At 40.4% G+C, this 21782-nt stretch overlaps 1 protein-coding gene across 2 annotated transcripts in view; it reads left to right on the top strand.

Moving 5' to 3' along the window:
* The window catches only part of POU6F2 (POU class 6 homeobox 2), a 290005-nt gene extending 269780 nt beyond the window's left edge, over positions 1-20225 (top strand). Inside the window, exons 8-10 of one of the 2 annotated variants that reach the window (XM_068156860.1) lie at positions 6883-7051; positions 15805-15973; positions 19457-20225. In XM_068156860.1, coding sequence (XP_068012961.1) covers positions 6883-7051; positions 15805-15973; positions 19457-19853 — 735 coding nt within the window. In that variant the 3' untranslated portion in view covers positions 19854-20225. Of the gene's footprint in view, positions 1-6882; positions 7052-15804; positions 15974-19348 lie in introns of both variants that reach the window. The other variant, XM_068156859.1, reaches the window with a different exon arrangement.
* The last annotated feature ends 1557 nt before the right edge of the window (positions 20226-21782 follow it).

Below are 21782 nucleotides of genomic sequence, written 5' to 3'. Positions count from 1 at the left end.
GCAGCTTCAACCTACTACACGAACCCTACCATCTCATTATCACAACTCCATGAAGTCCCCTGTTATCCTCTCCCATTAAAACTGAAGCAGCTCTCAATAATTTCCTTTCTTATTGCTTTGATGTTGTCTTGTTTTATGAGAAATGCCCTTTTCTTTCTCTGTGAATATAGCCACTAAACTGTGTTGTCTCAATCCAGCCTCATTTTGCTTTTGCTTTTATGTGACTTTTGGAGATGAGGATGACAATTTTCCTCACTTATTTTTCTTTTCCTTTACCTACCTGCGTTGCTTAATTTCATTTCATCCAATAAATTACTATATGGTTTAAAGTCAAGATTACCAGACTATTTACTAGCACAAGAGACCACATCAGATTTTCCATGCCACAGCATGAACACTTGACTTGTAACTTACATCTTTGCCTTGCCAGTTTTCTCTGTGTCACATGCACTTACAGGAATAGGATGGAGATTATATTTATATTTATAGATATAGATAGATGGAGATAGATAGATAGATAGATAGAGATATAACTGCCCCACAACATTGGGAGTAGAAAGATACCACCACAGTCATTCTAAGAAACTGAGGCAAGAAAGAGAGTAAAAGGAGTAAAAGGAGTAAAAGGCTGTTCACTGTAGAAACATCACTGTTACCTTTGAATTATGAACTTACCTACACGTTTCAGGCTGCTACTGTAGTTTTGATGTTATGTCACTCCTGATGGGGGTCAGAAAGATGACTGATGCATCTGACTTGCATATAAGTCCTCAATGTAATTTGGCGAGCTATCTAACTCTGATCCTACAGAAAGGCTTTGAAAGAACTTCATCAGATGCTGTTGTAGTTCTGTTCCCAGTTATGTCCACAGCCACCAGCATTTCTATGCTGCACTCTTCATTTTAAGCACAGCCTGTGTGAACCCAGAGGTTTTTAATGCTAATCTCCAAATATACCTACTCTGTCAGTCTAAGCAGTGTGTGTAGAAGCCCTTTTCACTATGTATACTACACTACATTACACTTAATAAGTATCAAAGAGCTTTCATCTTCAGATTCATACATCCACTTACTTGACTGTAGTTAAGTACACTAAATTAGGGTGATGGAATACAGAGCTGACTGTGTAAGCAGTTTGGCATGAAGTGTGTGAATGTGTAATAACCTATTCTCTCCATTTACTGAAAAATATTTGAAGCCAACAGCAGGTCTTGCAGTATGGATAGGTTTGAAGACAGACTTCCTCTGCCATGGTGCTCTTGAATCATGCAGTGGTGTGCACACAGCACACCACCACTCTTTCTCAAAAGCAAACATGTAGCACATTTCAGGAAAGATGGTCAGAGCAGAGAACTCCATTTACAGGAAAAATGAAAGCGTGAAATGCTTAAACTGCTACTTCTGCAAGGTATTATTGTGACATTTCAAAGTGTTTGGGAGCATCTTTTTATATCTAGGTATTTATTTTTCAGTACCTTCCACGGACTTTAGTCTTTCCTAGAGGAAATGTCTGTATTTTCCAGCAAGAACTAGCTGACATCAGGGAAGGGGAAAAAAAAATCTTTATATCACAAAGGGGATTGTTTAAAATTTATTTCTTCCTCATTGTACCACTCCTCTTAGTTTCATCCCTTCTGCCCTTTTTGGTTTACTTGTCGTCTTCACCTCTGTCTTCTGTAATTTGTTGTGTTTCCTCACCTCTCAGACTTGCTTTTCACTGAATCACAGAAAAATAGGACTGGAAAGGACCTGAAGAGGTCATGGAGTCCACCCCCTCCCCCTAGGCAGGATCAGCTGTCCCTATATCATTCTTGACAGATGTTTGTCTAAGTTGTTCTCAAAAACCTTCAGTGATGGAGGTTCCCTGACATCCTTAGCCAACCTAGGTCACTCTCCGTAGCATTAGAAAGGTCTTCATGATGCCTGACCCTAGCCTCCCCTACTGCAATGTAAACCCATTATTTTCTTTTCCCTTCCATGAGGGCCATGTTTTGCCCTTGCTGTTTGTCCAGGTACTCTGCAAACCCTGTAACAGTTCTGCTATGATGCAGGGCACCATTCACTCAGAAGTTTGTTCATTATTTCATGAATGGTCTGGGGTTGGAAGGGACCTCTGAAGGTCATCTAGTCCAACCCCCTCTGCAGTAAGCAGAGGCATCCCCAACTAGATCAGGTTGCTCAGAGCCCTGACGAGCCTCACTTTGAATATCTCCAAGGATGGGGCCCCAACCACCTTCCTGGGTAACCTGTTCCAGTGTTCCACCACTCTCATAGTAAAGAACCTGTTCCTAACATCCAATCTAAATCTGCTCTTTTCTATGTAGTCTTTTCCATTTAGTTTCTTTCTCTTTCCTTATCTTGTTACTCTACCACCATTGTGTAACCTTCTAGGTGAAGGGAACAATAGCCCTGATCTCATAGGAAGACCTTAATGCAGGACTCCAGTCAACCATCCTAGGTGTGAGGATATCTTACATGTGTATTTTAAGAACAAAATTTAGTCTTACAGACCTAATTCATTCCCCACCTCTGCAATTTCCAATCGATACTACCTTTGCTGTTGACAGCAGTATGTAAAACTGATGTAAAAGTAATATGAATCAGACACTTTGCATTTTTTCAGTTTATTCTTATAAGGTTTAATGCTGCACTATGTTTTTCCTATTTATCCTGTTCCTCTAGCTGCAGTGTGCATACATGTATTTGGGCCAGATACTGATCAGTGTTGCATGCAGTCATCATTCTCAGCATGTCTACTATATCTACCTACACAGAATGGCACTTACAGCAGCTGCTTCTGCAATTTCTGTGCCTCCTTCTGTCTTTGGATGGAAAATGCACAACGGGCATAAACATAATTCATATCATGTGTACATATCCAAAAATGGGAAAAGTCAGCTATTGCAAGTTTGAATTGATTCTGTCATCTAGAATCTAATTCGTAATCTGATTGTTGACTCTCCTTAAGGCTATTTCTGGCGTGGAAATTCTAGTGGATGAAAAGAGAGTATTTTAATGCAATTTCATGACATAGATAAATATCATTGTTCTTTAAGCAGGACATTTACAGCTTTACTGTCATGTCTGTAAAACAGGAGGTGTGCTGGAAATTATGTAGAGAGATAAAGTTGGAATCTTTCCTCAGTCTCTGGTCAGGCCTTAAGGTGACTCTTCAGCCTCTCCAATCCTATTGCTCCCTTTCCCCTCACAAGCACTGAGTTAGAGACTAACAACCCATAAACATCCCCTACACATTGTTATTACACCCAAGGCCACTCTGCTCCAGGCCTCACTAGCCAGATCCTACTTTGCCCAGCCACATTTTGTGAACTTCTTACATTTGTTCAAAGATTACTGGACGTCTGACAAGAAAACTGTCATGCTTCTGGCTATCCCAGTTATTTCAAAACTAGATTTGCAAAGGCTTTGTGCAATCAAACAGTTCTGTGACCAACATGCTGTGCATGTGCTACGTATTGGCTGTGGCTATGTGCATGCGTTACACGCACAGCTGGAGAATGCAGAGTGTTCTCTCATTCTGGTGTTTCCTGGAAGCTTCACATTTACTGTTTACATGCTCAGCAGTTGAACTGATCAGAGACAACCTGTGTAGCATGGCTGGAAAACCTTGAATTTACTATCTTTGTCTTACATGATCAAGTATTTCTTCCTGAGAAATACTGATAGGAAATAGCATAGAATCATTAAAAATTAAGGCTGGAAGGTCAAAGTTCAAGATATTATCCAGTCCACTCTGTTGCTCTCAGTTGGAGTAGCTATGCCAGTATTTACTATCTTGCTCCTAAGAACTCTCATAGGAACTCCACAGGTTCACCCTGTGCTTCACTGTCATATGAGATGGCTTTTACCAGCACCTAATTTGAGTCTTCGAGGTTATTGCACCTCATCCTTTCCACTATAAAATGTAAGCCAAACTCATTCTCTCCTTTTTTCATCAGACCTGCCTGTATTTGAGGCAAGCATTGTATCCCACTTAGTTTTCCCTTCTCTTCATTCAGTTCATTCAGGGTGTCTTCATAAACCTCAGATCACACCCAGGCCTTCAGCTACTGCAAAATATTCTTCTCTAGTTGGTCCAGATTTTTTTCTGAAGCGTGGCACCTAGCTGTGGTCAGGGTAAGCCCCACCCTGCCCCTGGCACAGGTTTTTTCCAGCACTTAGTAGAAAAGAAGATTCTTCAGATGCACTGCAGGCATCATTCCTGCTCACACAGCTTAGTATGGGAGTTTTTGCAACACCACAGGATTACTGGTGGCATGTTGAAACTGACAAACTGACAGGACCATCTTGAAACATAATCCTATATTCCAGGCTATCAAAAGGTCTCTCTCAGCATGTCATTGACATGTAAATTTAGTCAGCATATCCTCTTCTCCATTATCCAAGTTGTTAAGAAAATACTGAGTAGTGCTGAGCAAGGACAGGCTCCTGTGAAGCACCAGACATGCCACTTCCCCTTCCACAGACAGGCATCCTCTCAGTTTTGTTTTCCAAATACTTTTGCATTCATTCAGCAGCAATTTCATCTAAAGTCTCTTTCCCTAGGTTATAAAAAATGCCACATGAGGGAGTGTCAAGAGTCTTGTAAAGTCAAACCACCTACTGCTTTTTCCCTGTCCACAAGACCAATTACCCTGTCTTAGAGGGAGATCAGATTGGTTTGACACAGTTAGTTCCTAACAATCCATGTTCTCTGTAGCTACCTTTTTTCTTGCGGGTGCTTACAAATTGTTTATTTTCCTCAGTACTTTTCCATGGGTTGAAGTTTAGTTGGCTGAACTATAATTTTGCAGATCTTTCCTTTTAAAGACAGATATAACATTTGCTGCTCTGTCCTCTGAGATCAGCACTAACATCTTTAAGACTGTTTCAGATAGTGTGAGAGCATCTAACTCATCTAAATGTAGTATTTTTCTTCCCTTGCCTAGGCTAAAATCTAGTTTTGCCAAAGATTTCGTTGGACAACAGATCCAGAGCCCAAAGGCCTGCCTGTTTTTGAAAGCTTCAGTCTGGAGTGACGTGGGCAGACCATTTCTGCAGCATTTAGAGGAGGCCAACCCTCCTAGTGGACCATTTCCCTAGGAGAAGGTTTTATAAAAGGAGGTGTTCTGGGCTGGGAGCTCTCTGTAGTTAAAATCCAGCTGATAGTGAATTTTAATTTTATTTTTTTAAGATGCCCAGTGCTTGCATGGGTCTGAAATCTGGAAGATTTCAATCCACTTCTCAACTATTACCCCTTTGACTAAGTGGCAGTTTTTCAGTTTTGACCCAAAAAAAGCCTCCTTGGTACAATGGTTTTGTTTATTCATCCCTAGGGAAGTCATGTTACACTAAAACAGGCTAGATAAGTAATTTTCAGTGTTATTAAAATGCAATGCAAAGTTTCTCACTTCATTGTGTGTTTTATTATTCCATGTGGGAGGCAGAAAAAGGAATTGCAATTCTTCCCCTTCTTAAACAGACCTGTATCAAGAATAACGTCATTAAAATTGTTCATGTGTATTCCACGCAAATCTGTCATCTTGAACACGATCAGATACCTTTATCTGCTGTGCCATACGATTTGTTGTCTACTTAGCATCAGTCATTTCTGTGTGTTCAGGGAGCATATTATATATAATTTGAGTATTACTAATGAATTGAGCTCCTTCTCTGAAGTCGGTTGTTCAGTTAAATATCAAAAGAGAAAAACTCATGCTCCTCAGAGTTCAAGAAGTAGATTTAAATTACTGACTTCAAGCAAGGTCAAATCGACCTTTATCTTCCCCCTTTCTGAGAATGCAGAAAAGAGCTAGCACTTGAAAGTGAAGCTTTTTAGTACATTTTTACAGTCATTTTTGATCCATATCAAGAATTAACACAAAATAGTCAATAGCAGTAAATAACATGACATGAGTATAGTAAATAGCAGTCACCTGAGTGTATCAGGGCTATGTTACTGTATTATTAGGCTCTGAAAGGGCCATAGTGGACTACTAGAAGCCAGTTCAGAACTGTAAGTCCATCTTCACTCTGTAAAGAAACTGCCCTTTGAATTTGCTGGGACTTTTACATAAAAATCAGTACCAGAAGCTGTCCTTCATTTTCAGTCCAATATGAAAGCTTATTATAGGCAGAAATGATGAATGATCCTTTCCTTTCCCCTAGTGAACAACCAAAAGCTATGCTGTTTTAAAAACAAAGCAAAACAAAAGTTCTCAAGCCAGATTCATGCGTTATGGTGTTTGTACCTACTGCACTCACTAGACTCTTTTATGTGTCTCTTACTTGACACAGTCTTGGCGTGAATGGGGCTCAGAAGTGTCACTGTCTGATTTAGGCAAAGACCATTTATTGATTGAGAAGCAAGATTTCAACATTCTGGTTGCTTGCTAGAACTAATGTCATAAACCAAGTTACTCCTTTCTGTAGGAAAGGGATTTTCTCCCAGTTTATCTTCTCTTCCCCATTCACACTCTCCTTGGTCCTAGTCCTGAAGTATGAAATAACTGAAACAATTCTGATTTATATGAGAATCCATGTAGGGTATAAAAGTATGACTTCATGAGTCAGAATACAGGTAAGAACATATATTTATTCAATCAGAATGCTGCTGTCAGTGTCACAGATCTTTTATCACCCATTTCAAACAAGTAGTATCTTCTAATTAGATTCAGTATATGGTTAAACTGAGAAAAAAAGTCAGAATTCCGAAGAGCTCAGATTGCTCTTGCTGTAACACACTGTCATCTGAGCTAGGTCCTTAGTGTTTAATGCTCCTATGGGGTTTTTTCCTCAGAAGTAGATGGGTGAGATGGTACACTGAAAGTTTCCTGTTACTGCTTCATTTTCTAAATACCTATTTTTACATTTTAACATATAGCTCCATCAGCCCTCCCAGACGCAAGTGGGACAAGCAGCCTCACAGTCCAATCTCCTGCATTTGGCTCACAGTCAAGCATCTATGTCTCAAAGCCCAGTGCGTCAGGCTTCCTCTTCTTCCTCCTCATCCTCCTCCTCTTCAGCTTTGAGTGTTGGCCAGTTAGTCAGCAGTAAGTATTGCTCCCTGGCTCTCCTTAATTCTCCCCTGTCCTCCTCACTGTTGAGTTTCCTGATTTGCTTTCCCTCCTTTTTGTTTTTTCATACAGTAGAATGTATTTTGCTAAGTAGAGTGACTCTTGCCAGTGAAAACTGCTAAGTTGTGTCATGGAATGCACTTAAAGTAAACATGCCTTGAGAAATTCAGTGCTTAAAATGGTCATAAAAATGGCAGCAGTTGTTAATTGACTTCTGAGGGCAATTCTTGTAACTGAAAAGTAGCTAATGCTCTTTGGAAATGAGAGATTTTTAATTGTTCAGAATTTGGCGGGCAAACAGATCCTTCAACTTTGCTTAATTAGTGCAGCAAACCATTTAATAAACCATTGCACTACACAAATCTAGAGCAAGAGACCTTTCTTGCCAGGAAAAGGTTGTGTAGTTTAAACAAGAAAGAACTGTAGCATGTGGAAGAGGAGAGAGAAGCACGCCACAGTGAAACAGCCACGTTTCAGTGCTAGGATTATAAAAGCTGACCTCCTGAACAGCCCTTTCTTCCAGATCACATAGCTCTGAGTCCTGAGACCTTATCTGCATTAACTGTGGTCTTTACATAGCAAAACCAAGAGGTTAAAAGTGTACATCAGAAGCATTAACACTTTTTGCACATCTGCAAAAACCTGTGTGTATTGGATGACCTTGTTCAGCAATATTCCATGTACATATTTCAAGTAAACAAACACTGTAGCTCACACCATACTGGTAATGTCAAATATATGACTGATACAAGCTTGTGAATGGCTTGGAGAAACTCATGCAAGGGACAATGTGAAAACACCTTGGTTAGATTATTTCAGAGATTGTTTACATGAGGAAATTACTGGCAGAGCTATAGTGGTAAAATTATCCTGGTATAATTCCCAATGTGAATATTTTTACTCTGGAATAAAAATGTCTGCATTTATAACTGTAAGTATATAAAATATATAGATACAGATATAATTATACTGATTTAAATGTACTGCTTCTGCTATTGCTCTGTCAGTAAATTTTTTCATGTAGACAGGCTTGTAGGAAGAAGACAAATAAGAGGCTTCGTGTTAAAAAATACATAGTTAACCCTTGTCTATGTGGGAAAATTGAGTAAAATACCTAGTGCAGAACAAGTTACTTTTCAATGGCTAGTCCAGAACAGCCTCCCTTGTGGATATTCTTATTTAAAAAGTATTCTAGAATAACTATTGAGGAGTGCTCTACCCCACCATAGTTATTCCAGTCCATTTCCCTATGTGAGTAAACACCACACAACAAAAGCAACATGAAAGTAGGCCTTTCAAGTTTACAGTACAAATCCATCAAAAGTTAGGAGATGCTAGAAAACCAGTTGCTTGCTCAACTGTGTGCACTTCCTCTGAGAACTTGTATTTTATGACAACAATGTGCATTATGATTAAGATCATGCAATCATTGTATTTTTCTCATCCTTCCTTCAGTGACTGAGAGGGGATTTGATCAATGACTATAAATATCTGAGGGGTGGGTGCACAGTAATAAGACAAGGAAAACTGGATACAAACTTGAACATAGGTTTCACCTCAACACAAGGAGAAACTTCTTTACAGTGAGGGTGACAGAGCACTGGAATAGGCTGCCAGAGAGGTTGTGGAGCCTCCTTCTCTGGAGACTTTCAAAATCCACTCAGATGCATACCTGTGCAGACTATCCTAGGTGATTTTGCTTTTGGCAGGGGGTTGGACTCAATGATTTCTGGAAGTCCCTTCCAACCTCTAACATTCTGTGATTCCAAATGGAATTATTTTAAGGATGCATCAGAATTATTAATGCCACAGGTAGGGAATTGTCCCAGGGTTTATTCCCTACATGATTCACTAAACTGTTCCCCAGTCTGGATAACATCTGAGGGAGGGAGCATGTAGAAGGGTGGAGTGTGGGCTTGCTTCAGGCTGTGGAGGGCTGAGGAGCTAAAGATTTCTGTTTGCCACATAATTCCAGTGCAATGGCAAGCAAGTCACTTAAACCAGATTTTTCACAAGTGCTCCCTCAATATCCATCTTGAGACTCTGGACTTTAATTTACAGAAGAACTTGATACTCACAGTCACAATTTTAAGTGCACTTTCACTGTGGAACTGTATAAAGAACCATTTAAAGAGACAGTATAAAAAATCCTCTCCTACTTGACCTAGGCTGGATACCCAAAAATGCATTTTCACTTAATATCTTTCCCCTTCTCTGTGAATGAGAAGGGGAAGACCTTCATCTTGTAGAAACACAAGAAAATAAATTAAGATTTAAAAACCCAGAAATGCTCAAGAGGAAATGTCTTTGGTGAAGAGCTTGAATAGAGGTCTGGGGCCACACACTGAACAAGTGAAAAGGCACTGCAGCAATCAGTTCCTCCATAATGAAGCACAATTCATCTTCTGCCCTGGATGAGGCTGGGGTCTGGAGAAAAAGAACTGCTAATCTAGGGCTCTAAGACTATGTTACACTGCCTTGTGGGCTGCTGTAACTCCAGCATTTTGTAGCTTCTGAGGGTTTATTTGTGCAAAGAAATCCAAGGATGTTCTTTTAGCTTCATTTTTGTCTTGTTGCAAAAGCAGAATAGTAAAGTGTGGTGAGCTGATGTTTATATTCAGAGTTGGAAATGTGAGATCTTCTGACAGTTGAATGGATGGAAAATCTGACAGGTGTGTTATTATTTTGTTGGTCCTGCTCTAAAATGAGTAATACATGCTGGTCTCATGGATTCTGCTGAGAGCAGAGGAGTATGAGGCACAGGAATATCAATTTGGGAACTAATGAACATGGACTTTCTACCTGTTCCTCTCAGGCTGGATTCATTTCACCACTTGTCCTCTTTCAGCCCCATTACTTCCTCCACATAATTACTGATCTCTACACAGTCTGTGCTCCTTTTGCCTCCATGCTTTTGCTCCTCTCACCTTCTCCCTGCAGTCCATTATTTCCCCTCAGTCCATTACACTTCAATTCCTCTTCCCATTTCAGTTCCCCTTCAGTTCCCAGTCAGTCTCTGTCCCCAGACCATATCTGCTGTCCCTTTTACTAGTGTGTTTATTTGTTAGTTTCTGTCCTCCTCTACCTTGTTTTATCACTAGTGCAGATTCTTTCCCCATTTTCTTTCCTCTACCACAGCAATTACCACTCTGCACACTCAGGCTCTCTCTCCCTCCACTCCAAACTCAAATTTCTGCTCCTTAGTAGTCTTCAGGGTTTTTTTCCATCATTTATTTTTATTTATAATCAAGGTTAATTTTTGCCTCCTCTGCACCCAAATCAGAAGAGAGGTGAGTCAGTCTTTGCCTTTATTGTTGTCCTGGCCCAAAGCAGGCAAGAGCCACAATCATTGAAGAGGGGCATTCTTTTCCATTCAGCCTTAGGCTTGAGCATCCCCAGCACAGACAAAGTCTTAAAGAGAATTTCACACAGATGTAGTAAATCTCTACTGAGTAGATATGATCTTTGGAGGCCCATCTGTTTGGAGATGCTTGGAAGAACATTTTTATTTGGAACAGCAAGAAGCACATTACTGCCACAACAGCTATCCCCCAACAGCTATTAAGTCCATGCTTTAAGTTATAGGGAAACTGAAACTTCTTGAGAAGAGGTTATTACAATATATTCTTTTTAGCCAGCGCAGAACAATATGTTTTATTCTCCACCTGAAATTTGTTTACAAGCAGAAGTAAAACAATCATCTTGATGATCCTTAATGGCTTCCAGCATATTTTAGAGAGCACATAGCCAAACACAAACTAGAGCTAATACCACGCACGTAAACTGGCTGGAGCTGACATATAAGTGACAATGTTCCAGGGCACAAGAGAGCTACTTGCAGGTTTCTAGTAATTTTGAAAGGGCCTACAAGAAGGAAGAAAACATGGTCAGTTTAGTAAGGAAAGATCAAACCACCTGCACAATGAAACATGAAAAGGCAGGCAGGACCCTCAGCAGCCTTTTGCTGTCATTGATAATACCACGTTTTTAGATAAAGAAGTTGTCAAGAATTTGATAACTGTTTCATGTGATTAAAACTCGATGTGCATACAACTGTGACTGCACACAGGGAAATAAGTAGACACAAAGTCATTCCTGCTTTACTCCTTTGCAGAATCCATTCAGCTTCTGGGTGCAGAACCCTGAAGGGCAGAAGCACTGCTTTGTCAAGTCTATGTCCCATAATTGTACAAAGCTTTCTTAGTGTCCCAGCCTCCACACTAGCTAGCAGAGCTTTGTATGGGAGGCCTATAAGTCAAATCTAGTGTCTGGAAATGTCCATTCAAAGTCTCATAGTGGGATGATGCCTGCAATGGATCAGTGGTTCTGAAATAAACAATATGAATGAGGACAGCCAGAAACAACTTGTTGCCTCCTAACCATCTCTTTGGTTGCAGGAATATTGTTGTTTCTTTTTCTTCTTTCTTTCCAAAGCTGCAGTCTAGTCCTCTAGCAGAGGCCCTAGTTTGGTACCTTAGTAGAGTTGTGCAATATTCCAGATTTTTTTGCCAAATATAGTAAAATTCATGTAAAACTAGGCATATTCACTACCTTATTATGTTAGTCAAATTGCTTGGAGCAACATGACTTCAGTAAATAATCATTTGGGGCAAGGTTTTTCACACTTACTCTAAAGAGAGTAACTCTTTTTGCAAGAGGACACCTCACGTCAGTGAAATTACTAAAGTACTGTGAGAAAGGGATCAGAACTGGGATTTCATAACTGCAGTGTTCCATGTTCCTTGGGTTTATTCCTTTTACTTTTCATGCTAGCAATATTTTCTTTATGATTTTACTTTTTTTTCTTTAACATTTCCTAATGTTTAAAAAGGTGCATTTCCTCTATTTCCCTTTATAGTTTTTTATTTCATGTTCTGCTTCCCCACCCCTAGATTGTTCTTTGTAGCTTTTCCCTTTTGTCCCATCCTCACCCCTTCATCCCTCACCAGCAACAAGTACCAGTTATTTTAAAGAATACTGTTGGTTCCAAAGAAAGGACGTTTTAAAAGAAGCTGTGCCTAAGCAGGTGCTCTAAGATTCACCTCTACAGTTCCTGTCCCTGCTGTATCATTTCTTCATATTGTTTCAGCATATTCTCTGCTCTCTTTTGTCTTCTTTATCTTCATTCAGTTCTACATCATTATTCCTCCTTTTTTCCATCTAATTTTTCTCTTCTCAGATTCATCCTCTGCTCATTTCTTTAACTTTCCCACCATATGTTCTCTTTGTGGAAATCAGTGGTTCCTCATCATGCTCTGAGACTTGTGTCTCCATGAAGTTCATTTCTTCCCTTCAAACTCATTTTACCGTCATCTGTTAGTATCAAATTAAAATGCCTCCAACAAACAAATTATTCTTCTTTCTTTCCCCTGAGTTCTGATCTATTTCCCATTAACAATATTTTGTCCTGCCTTTACCTAATTTATTTTCCTTTGGACTTCCTCTGCCAGACATTTCTCTTACTGTCTGACTGGGGAAATCATCCCCTCTATTCCCTCCCATGGTAGAACTCCGTACAACCAAAATTTGCTTTCTCCTTCAGGGTATACTGATTCCTCTGTAGCAACTCTTTCCCCTAACTATTAAAATCACAGCATATTTGCACTCACCAACAAACTCATGCAGAATTTTCAGAAGAATTAAAAAATGGGTGTAGGAAAAAAAAAATTGTGTTCAGTGAAGAGGGAGAGCCTGTGGATTTTATTCTGCTCATCTATCTTCACCACTCACTGGGATACCTGGGGAATTTTAGCTGGCTGCTTTATGTGGGATATACGTGCATATCCCCTAAAATGGTCCCAGGCAACTCTCACCTTTCTCTAGCACCCAGTAGTTTCATAAACGCAGCAGCCATTGTTTGATCAAGCCATACCATCCACTGGGAGTCTTTAAATGCTCTTACTGTAGATCCCAACCACTGAATGAGATTGGTAGATGTTATTTTCCCATGGGCACTCTGCTGCCTTCTCTAAGATATCCACTTAATTTAGAAAGCACCAATTTATGTACAGTCTTCACTAAGCTCCTTTTCCTCCAATGTGAAGTGCACTACACACTTAGTTGTTCTGAAAGCTCAGAGGTTATTAAAACAAAATCCATTATCTGTTTGAATATGTTTATGTATGTGTACGCATTAGTCCACAGAGTTCAATATTATGTATTGATGGCATTTTAAAGGCAACAGAGTGAAACAGACTGGTCCTATCATGTGATGATATCAATAGAGTGGTCTTCATAGTACTGTTTGAGTTTTATGGAGCTGACAGAAATCAAAGGACTACTTCTATGGATTTCAGAGGGCTTTGAATCACACCTGAAGTAGAAGTGTTTCTGATTTTATACAAACACCATTTTCCCTAGAGTTCAGGGATACGAGTTTCCCATTTTTTGGTCCACCTCTGTTAGTACTTTCTTGCTCCTGAAGATGCTATGTAAGAATGAAGCCTCCTTCTCAACAGATACTCTGCCATATATTACAATCTGCTCCCATATTCCTGAAGTGCATCACAAAGGTTTTTTTCTCATCTCAGGGAGAACTCAGCCTAATTGTCCCCTCATCCAAGACCCCTTATCAGGGAAGTTCTTTCCATGATACTCACTGTTACAACAATGCCATACCAGAAAGATCCCCTAGCAGGATCCAGCAGAACTTGTCAGAATTTCTCTACCCACGGGCATTCTTACCTCCTTGTTCATTCTTAACGGCAGCTGGGAAGGTTTACAGGTTCCAGTTGCCAGAGCATTCACAACTTTGAAAGTTCTCTGGGAACACATGAATTGTCCTTTGTCATATCCTTAATAGCCTTAGTCAGAGGCCTTAAAGTGAAGGAAGGAAAGAAGTGAGGAAGGTCACCATCTTAGGGCACATTACTCAAGGGAATTTCTGAGGCCATTACCATTTATGATATTTTGCACATTTATCAGTTGTTCATCAAAGACTCAAAGGGCGGCTAAGCATCAGCTCCACTCCATGTCTCTGAAAATCAGAACTGGTATGGTATATAGATTGTGTATGGGGCAAGTAGGAAAATTTCATACCTCTAAAGGCTTCTCTCACAGCACTGGCTACTTAATAGCAAACAATATGTCCCCTGGCTTCATACTGCATAAGTACCTGTATGTTAGCACAGGTGACCCCAAGCACAGCACTGACAACAGGAGGGCTGGTTCTTAGTGTGGAGCACTTAGGTTCAGCCTGTGGGCATGTTTTACCTGTAGGCATAGTTCATATTGTCCTTGGCTGCACAGACAGGTGTTTTTAAAATACTATTGCTGTGTGTGCTTCTTGCACTCAAGCTACAAATCAATATAGGCTAAATTTACATAGCAAAAAACCCTCTTCCCTCTACTATTTGACTGGAAGACTTTTTTATGGGACATTTCCATCATAAGGAAAATAAAATAAAACTGAAAATAAAAGCTTTGTTACTGTGATGCTGACAATCCCTCAGCTATAGCAGTACTAGTGGGAGCCACTCTCATGTGGGATTCAGAATAGTAATGTACTCCAGATCTGTCCTTGCACAACTGCTTACATTTACAGAAATTGATAGGTTATTGTGCTGCAAACTTTTCACCTAAGAAGTCTGAGGAATGAGGTGAAGAACAATAGAGATATCTCACTGGGAGAATGGCTTCACTACACGCAGGATTGCACAACACTTTGAAATCTTCCACCATCCCAGTCCCATGCTGTCTCTGACTTGGCAAACGCTTTCATTTAGCCAGGGATCAGTAGCTTGGGGGGGGAAAAGTTCCATTCTCCAGCTGTTGTGTCATTTCCCTTGATAAGTCCTAAATTGACCGAGTTATCCAGCACCAAAGGAGCTTTCCTGCGGTAGGCATGCTTTATTATGTGCCCTTTCAGGGACAAAGGCTTCTGTGTCAGTAAACTGCTATGGAGAGGAAGGACAGATTTATTCTCACAGCATCATAAGCATTATCTTCTGAGGGGCTAATGTAAAAGTAAGAAATGGTACACCATTACCATCCAAAACCTAATGGCTGATGGTGCTGCTCCTTGATCAGCCTGATGGGAGGCAGAATCAAAAGCTTGAAAGGCTGCTTCTCAGAAAGGCGTGTTTTAAAAGATTATTTTTAAATTAAGGAGTCTTTAAATCCAGCATTTTGTCTGGGCTTGTTCATTTGCTGGGTTATTCTGAATGTTTGACTGTCTGTTTTGGTTGGGTATTGTGCAAAAGGGAAGGAAGGTTTCTGGATCTCCTTATTTGGCATTAATTGTAGATAAAGCAGAAAGTACTGATTTCAAATTTTAAAACACACATATACTTAGCCCTTCCCACAGACTGCAAATAAATAAATCAACACCAGCCTTCCTTCTAAGTGTGATAAGACACAGAAATGACTTGTCAGCCTGGGGAAGGTTTTGTAAGGTACAAAGGGCAGTGAGGAGGGACCCAGGCACCCCCTCACTCTGAGGCGAGTTGGCCATTTTCAGGACTCCAGCAGTAAAGTATGCCTTTAAAACTCTTCCACCAGCCCCTGGAAACACTACAGCCTAGTTGGTATCTTAGCAATCTGAACATTCCGAGCATGCTTCATAACACACCTGCCAAGGAAAGTCTGTTTCTGTTTGGGGAAAAAGAGAAAGTGATAAATATTAAAAAACAAATAATGCCCTTCAACACCTTGACAACGACAGCTGGTGTAGGCCTAGCCCGCTCGTATGTGATGCAGAGAACTGACACAACGAAAAATTATTTCAACAGATCCTCAGACAGCCACTGGAGAGGTGGATGGGGTGAATTTGGAAGAAATCCGAGAATTTGCCAAAGCTTTTAAAATCCGGCGCCTGTCCCTTGGCTTGACACAGACTCAAGTTGGCCAAGCCCTAAGCGCCACGGAAGGCCCAGCCTATAGCCAGTCTGCCATCTGCAGGTAACAAGTTACATCATCAGCTCTCCTCTCTGTTGTTAACAATTCTTCAGCTTATTGCAGAAAGCATACCTGTTTTTGAGTCTTGTGTCTTTATTATTTAATCTGGGACTAAACTTAGAAAGCAATGTTGGTATCTGGCAGAGAAAATGTCTTATTGTGTAACTTTAGTCTTGTCTGTTTGTTTTTCTTCTCCTTTTTGAACAAGTGAGGAACAATGTTCCTGGTACTGAGACTTAATTCAGTAGACGAGCTGGAGACCCTGCTGATGCTGGATAAGCACCAGCTGACCCTCTTCATACTGTGCCATTTTCTACAGATAGGGTTACTGAACAAATATTTCATGGCTGCATCCCTGCTAAGTTAAAATCTGTATTACTGTGGCTAGCATTTCACATATAGGATGTTAATGATGATCTACCTAGGCAACGCAGAACAGAAAAAATTATCCTTCCTGCTATCTTTCAAACCAGCACCTACTCATCTTTTATCACCCAGATCTTTACTAAAAAAGCAGATAAGCCATGTATGCAAAGCAGAAGCAGGAATCTGCCCTAATCACAAGAAATGATAATACAGCCTTGACAGAGTTAAAACAGTTAGAAGCAAATACCATGTACACATGTATGTGTGTTACAGTAATCCCATGTTTATGCATGAGGTAACAAACACACTTAGGTAACAGCTTTTTCCTCTTGGGCAATGCCTTATAGTCCTTCTCCATCAGTGAAAGCCAAGAAACCAACTCTAAGCTCATTTAAGTGGATTTTGTTCTTGGTGATCCATGAAATGCTCTGTCTTTTTATCTGCTCTTTATACTTTTAATGTATTCCCCATAGAACGGAAGTGTACTTTTCCTGCAGTTTAAGACTAAGGTTATAAATAACATCAGTATGGGGTAGTGAGCTTGCAGCTCACATTTTGCTCAATGATTTTCCATAAAACCCATTGATTGTTGTTAAATACAAAAAGCTCCATAGGATCCTCTCACTTCTGTGGTCTCCCCTACTGTTTTTTCTTATAAGATACCTCCCTGTAGAAAATAACCTTTATTCAGTCTATACAAGGATACTACTGCTGGGAAATTTGTTTCAAGGCTTGTATATCGTTATACCAAACAACGTGTACTGCAGTATCAACACTACCAAGCAGTGCCCATGATATGAATGCTATCGCTCCCTGGTGCTTGGGATTCATTTCACTCTTTTTTCCTTCCCTGTGGTTAGTTGGTAAAGAATGCCTAAAATGGGTGGAGCTTTTAGCAATTGCCAGTTTGTTGGAGCCTTAACTTGCTGTTTAACATACTATACTTTAAAATTATAAACTGCAGTTTCCTTTGTTTTTTGCTAGCTTGCTATGTTCTCATTTCTTCTATCTACCTCACACCTGAGAAAAAACACTGGGGATGGCTTAAATTTTACTAAGACAAAGGATTCCCCACTATGGATTATCATGAAAACCTCAATAAAGATGGCATTGGAGCATGGACATGGCTAACAAAAGCCCAAAACGTGGAGACCTTTTAGAGAGGGCTGCTTAGAGGGGCAAAACATTCAGAACATGAGGGCAGGGTGCAGAAGTTGGTCCCAAATGCTTGCAAGGTTATAGACTGATATTTTTTAATTTCCTTTGGCCCTCCCTTTGGGGTGCAACAACCTGCTATGACTGTGCCTTTCTTAATTAAGCACCAAGACAAGCTGCTTCGGCGGCAGAATGCTGCTCCTCAGAAACAGTAGGTTTAACTTTTAAGGGCAAAACAGGAGTTTTGGTGCAAACTCCACACTAATGGAAGGAGCAGTAAGGTAAGGAAGTTGAACAAGAAACACAGAGACAGAAGTAGAGTCTCCTGGTGACCTGTGCAGGTCATATCAGCAATACAGCACCTTGCTGATATGCTCTCCATGCAAATAATGGCACTTTCTTAACTTGAGATGATGTATTCTAAAACATAGTGAAATACCAGTGGACACCAAGGAAAGCCACCTTACAATCATGGGGTTTTATCACTTAAAATCAGGAACAGGCTGCCCAGGGAGGTGGTGGAGTCACTGTCCCTAGAGGTGTTCAAAGAATATGTAGATGTGGCACTTCAGGACATGGTTTAGTGGCCATGGTGGTGTTGGTCAAAGGTTGGACTCAAGGTTCTTAGAGGTTTTTCCAACCAATATGATCCTATGATTCTATTCTTTGTCTTATTCTTTGTGAGAAATGCTTTGGTTCATTCTTGCTGGAATGTTTTCTGCAACCTCCGCATGCTGAATAGAGGCACTGAAAATTGCCAAATCCTGTCACCAAGTTCCTTTACACATCATGATTAGCAGCAGTGGTGCTCCAGCACCAGCTCGGATGCAGGCTGCAGCAGTGCTGCACAATAATTGTTGCCTTCCTACGATGTTAAATACTGCAGTGTATGGGGTGGATGTAGGTGAAGTGTGGAGATACAAATGGGTGGCATCAGAGGACTTGGGTTAAGACTTTTTGAATGTGTAGCAAGAGAGGATGAACTGGGTAAATGAAAGAAACAAGTACGTATAAGACTTGAAACGTGAACTCAGCCCTTCTGCTTGTTTTTGAAAGGATTAAAGCTTTGTGTGGCTGCTTTTCCAGATGTTTTATAATACTTGTGAAATCTGGTTTGGCAAAAGACTTTTGATGGCAAAATGATATACAGAAGACCTCATTTACAGGAAATGATATCATTCTAGTACAGTTTGCAGAAATCCCACAATAAACCCAGCTTGGTGCCACAGCATATTAGTAGACTATTTTGCTGGGTTTCATCTGGAAAACATGAGTCTGTCTTTGCACATTGTGGGGGCAGTCAAGATAATTGCAAAGTGTCCAGCTGTTTCAGCTGAACACCAGCACAGCTATGGGAATCCTTTTGCGACCCAGAAAAGGGATATAGCGTTAACTTGCAAACAGTGAAAATTGCTGAAAAATGAAAGGAAAGGAAGCCTGATATTCAGAGGCTAGTAACTGCCATTGGTTTGGATTATTAGAGCTGTGGTGTCTGCACAACATGGGATGGGAATGGAAACAAAAGGATTAATCACAGAGATGAGATGATAAAGAGCAATTGCCATTGATGTCATTTCCTGTAATTAGATTTAGCCTTAAGGGTTTTGAAGATTGTCAGAAATATTAAAACATGAATCATAACCTGTATTATTTAGTGCACTTAGAATTTTGTTGAAGTGTTTATTTTGTGTTGGCTTAAATATCTAGCTATATATATATATATTTACAGATATACTTAACTGACAGTTTTCGTAATCCATTGTAAATTACCTCTGCCAGTCAATTAGTCAGGCAGGCAGGAAGTCCCACCCTGGCAGAGCATCAGTGTAAGACTCTTCTTTCTCAATTTTCCCTCAGACACACCATCCTGAGAAGCCACTTTTTCCTACCACAGGAAGCCCAAGAGAACACTATAGCTAGCAGTCTGACAGCCAAACTGAACCCTGGCCTTTTGTATCCTGCCAGGTTTGAAAAGCTGGACATCACCCCTAAAAGTGCCCAGAAGATAAAGCCGGTGCTTGAGCGGTGGATGGCTGAGGCTGAGGCCCGCCATCGAGCAGGTATGCAGAACCTTACCGAGTTTATCGGAAGTGAACCATCCAAAAAGCGCAAGCGGCGCACCTCATTCACGCCACAGGCCCTTGAAATCTTGAATGCCCACTTTGAGAAGAACACACACCCCTCTGGGCAAGAAATGACAGAGATCGCAGAGAAACTGAACTATGACCGGGAAGTAGTTAGAGTTTGGTTCTGCAATAAGAGGCAAGCACTGAAGAACACAATTAAACGTTTGAAACAACACGAGCCTGCAACAGCAGTTCCTATGGAGCCTTTAACAGACTCACTGGAAGAAAACTCCTAAAAAACCCACAAAACAAAACAAAAACCAAAACCACACACACACAACAAAGCCAACCAACACGCCAAACCCAGCACCAACAGAATCGTAACCATTCGAACTCTGTGAAAATACCTGTTCATCACCCTTGTAAGTAAAAGACTGAGAAAACTACAAGAAGGACAGAACAGTTTATACATGTCCATGGGGTTTCCTATTAAAAGAAAAGAAAAGAAACAAACAAAAAATACACAACACTTTGTGTGTGTCGTAGAATTAGTTACCCCCACCCCAAAAAGAAAAGGAAAAAAGAAAAAAATAAAAAAAAAAGCCAGTTGTTTTTTTTTTAATGGACTTAAATAAACCAAATAACTGCTTACTTTTTTTCTGTATATTATGAAAATGTGAACACATTTTAAGGAAAAAAAAAAAACCAAACAAACAAAACAAAAAAGGGGAGGAAAAAAAAAAAAAAAAGGAGAAAAAAAATTAACTTTTATCTGTTTAAAAGCGAATACAAGCCTGCCACCTGGAGGAGTGATTGTAGCCTTTCAGGTATTAAGTGCTGATTCACTATGAAAACTATTAACCAAAGTCAGAAACATGGCATTGCAAACTAGATTGTTAGTCTCTTCCAAGTGTAAAGTTGTGTTACGGATTTTTACATTTGTATTTTGCAACGAGGAACACAGCAGGATCCATTGCTCTCGCCCTTGCTCGCACCCCCCTGAGGGGGTGCACAAACAGGTGTCAAAGCCATTCCATTGTGGTCACCTCCTTTTCCGTTAGCCAGCTGTTTGTAATCTCCAAATGTTTGGGTGCCAAAAATAATTTATTTTTTTCTGGTGATTTGTGGGGTTTGGCATTTTTCTTCCAAGGGTGTATGTCTTGGTTTGCATTTCTGGTTTTTGGGTTGTTTTTTTCTTTTTTCCCCCATTCTTTTTGCTGCCTTCCCCCTCTGAACTCCTTCCTCACCCCTGCCCCAAACCCACATAACCCAGTGCTGTTTGAAGATTTTGAAAAGTGAAATCTCAACACTTTTCTATTGCTATGCTGAAATGCAATAGAGGACACAGAAGGATTAGGATTATACCTGATGAACTGTCAGCCCAAGATGAACATTGTGCTTATTGTCAGCTGCATAGCTTGGGATTTCTCTGTCCTTTGGCCATGAACCTGGAAAGGTGACCAAAACACATTTTGTGGCATAAACACAAACTGCACGCTTGGTTCAGTACTGCATCCATATTAGAGTTCTCTTTGAAGCAATTTCTCTCCAAAGTCTGCTAGCCAAAGAAATTCCTTGAGATTCTGATGAAAATAAACAGGCTGGGAAGTGATGAGGATGTTTGAACGTTACGTCACGATGGACTGTTTCAGTGGTAGTGTTTGCTCTCTCTGCCTCTTTTTTATGTCCTTCCAAGACCAATGCTGACCCTGTTGACCTCTTCAGTAGAAGGATGTGTTTCTGCAGGTGTTTACTGTGACTGCTGGCTAGACTAAGCAATCAGGATATATGGAAGCCCATTGAATACCCTTAGAGAATAGTAAGGTGGGTCACCTGTAGTATGTTTCAGGTGATTTGATTTTCATGGAAAGGGAGTGTATCTCTTCGGCTTCCTTTTTGATTGGGCAAGCATTGTCCAAAATACTGTGGTCACTGAACCTACAAATATACCAGAGCTCAGAGGGAGAAAAAGGTGTTGCAGGTTCTCTCAATAGGGCGAAGGTCACCTGCGATTTTCATTTTTTGCTGAGTTTAGCTCCAGTGTTTGCAGTTCAGCCCACTATGAGAGCAGAAGTTGCATCTTGATCAGGACTTTCCAAAGGATAACATTGGGGATTTGATTCAGCTCACTACAGAGGTGGTATAGCTAGCAATCGCATTCACTGAGTTCAGGGGGTTGTACTGGATTTTTGCTGGTCAGCCCAGAACTTTGAAAGAGGTTCCCC

The sequence above is a fragment of the Melanerpes formicivorus genome, unplaced genomic scaffold (assembly GCF_026170545.1).
Source record: "Melanerpes formicivorus ecotype bairdi unplaced genomic scaffold, bMelFor1.0.p_v2 SCAF_35, whole genome shotgun sequence".
Taxonomy (NCBI): domain Eukaryota; kingdom Metazoa; phylum Chordata; class Aves; order Piciformes; family Picidae; genus Melanerpes; species Melanerpes formicivorus.
The sequence above is the reverse complement of the archived record's forward strand: the minus strand, read 5'-3'. Positions and strand labels throughout refer to the sequence as shown.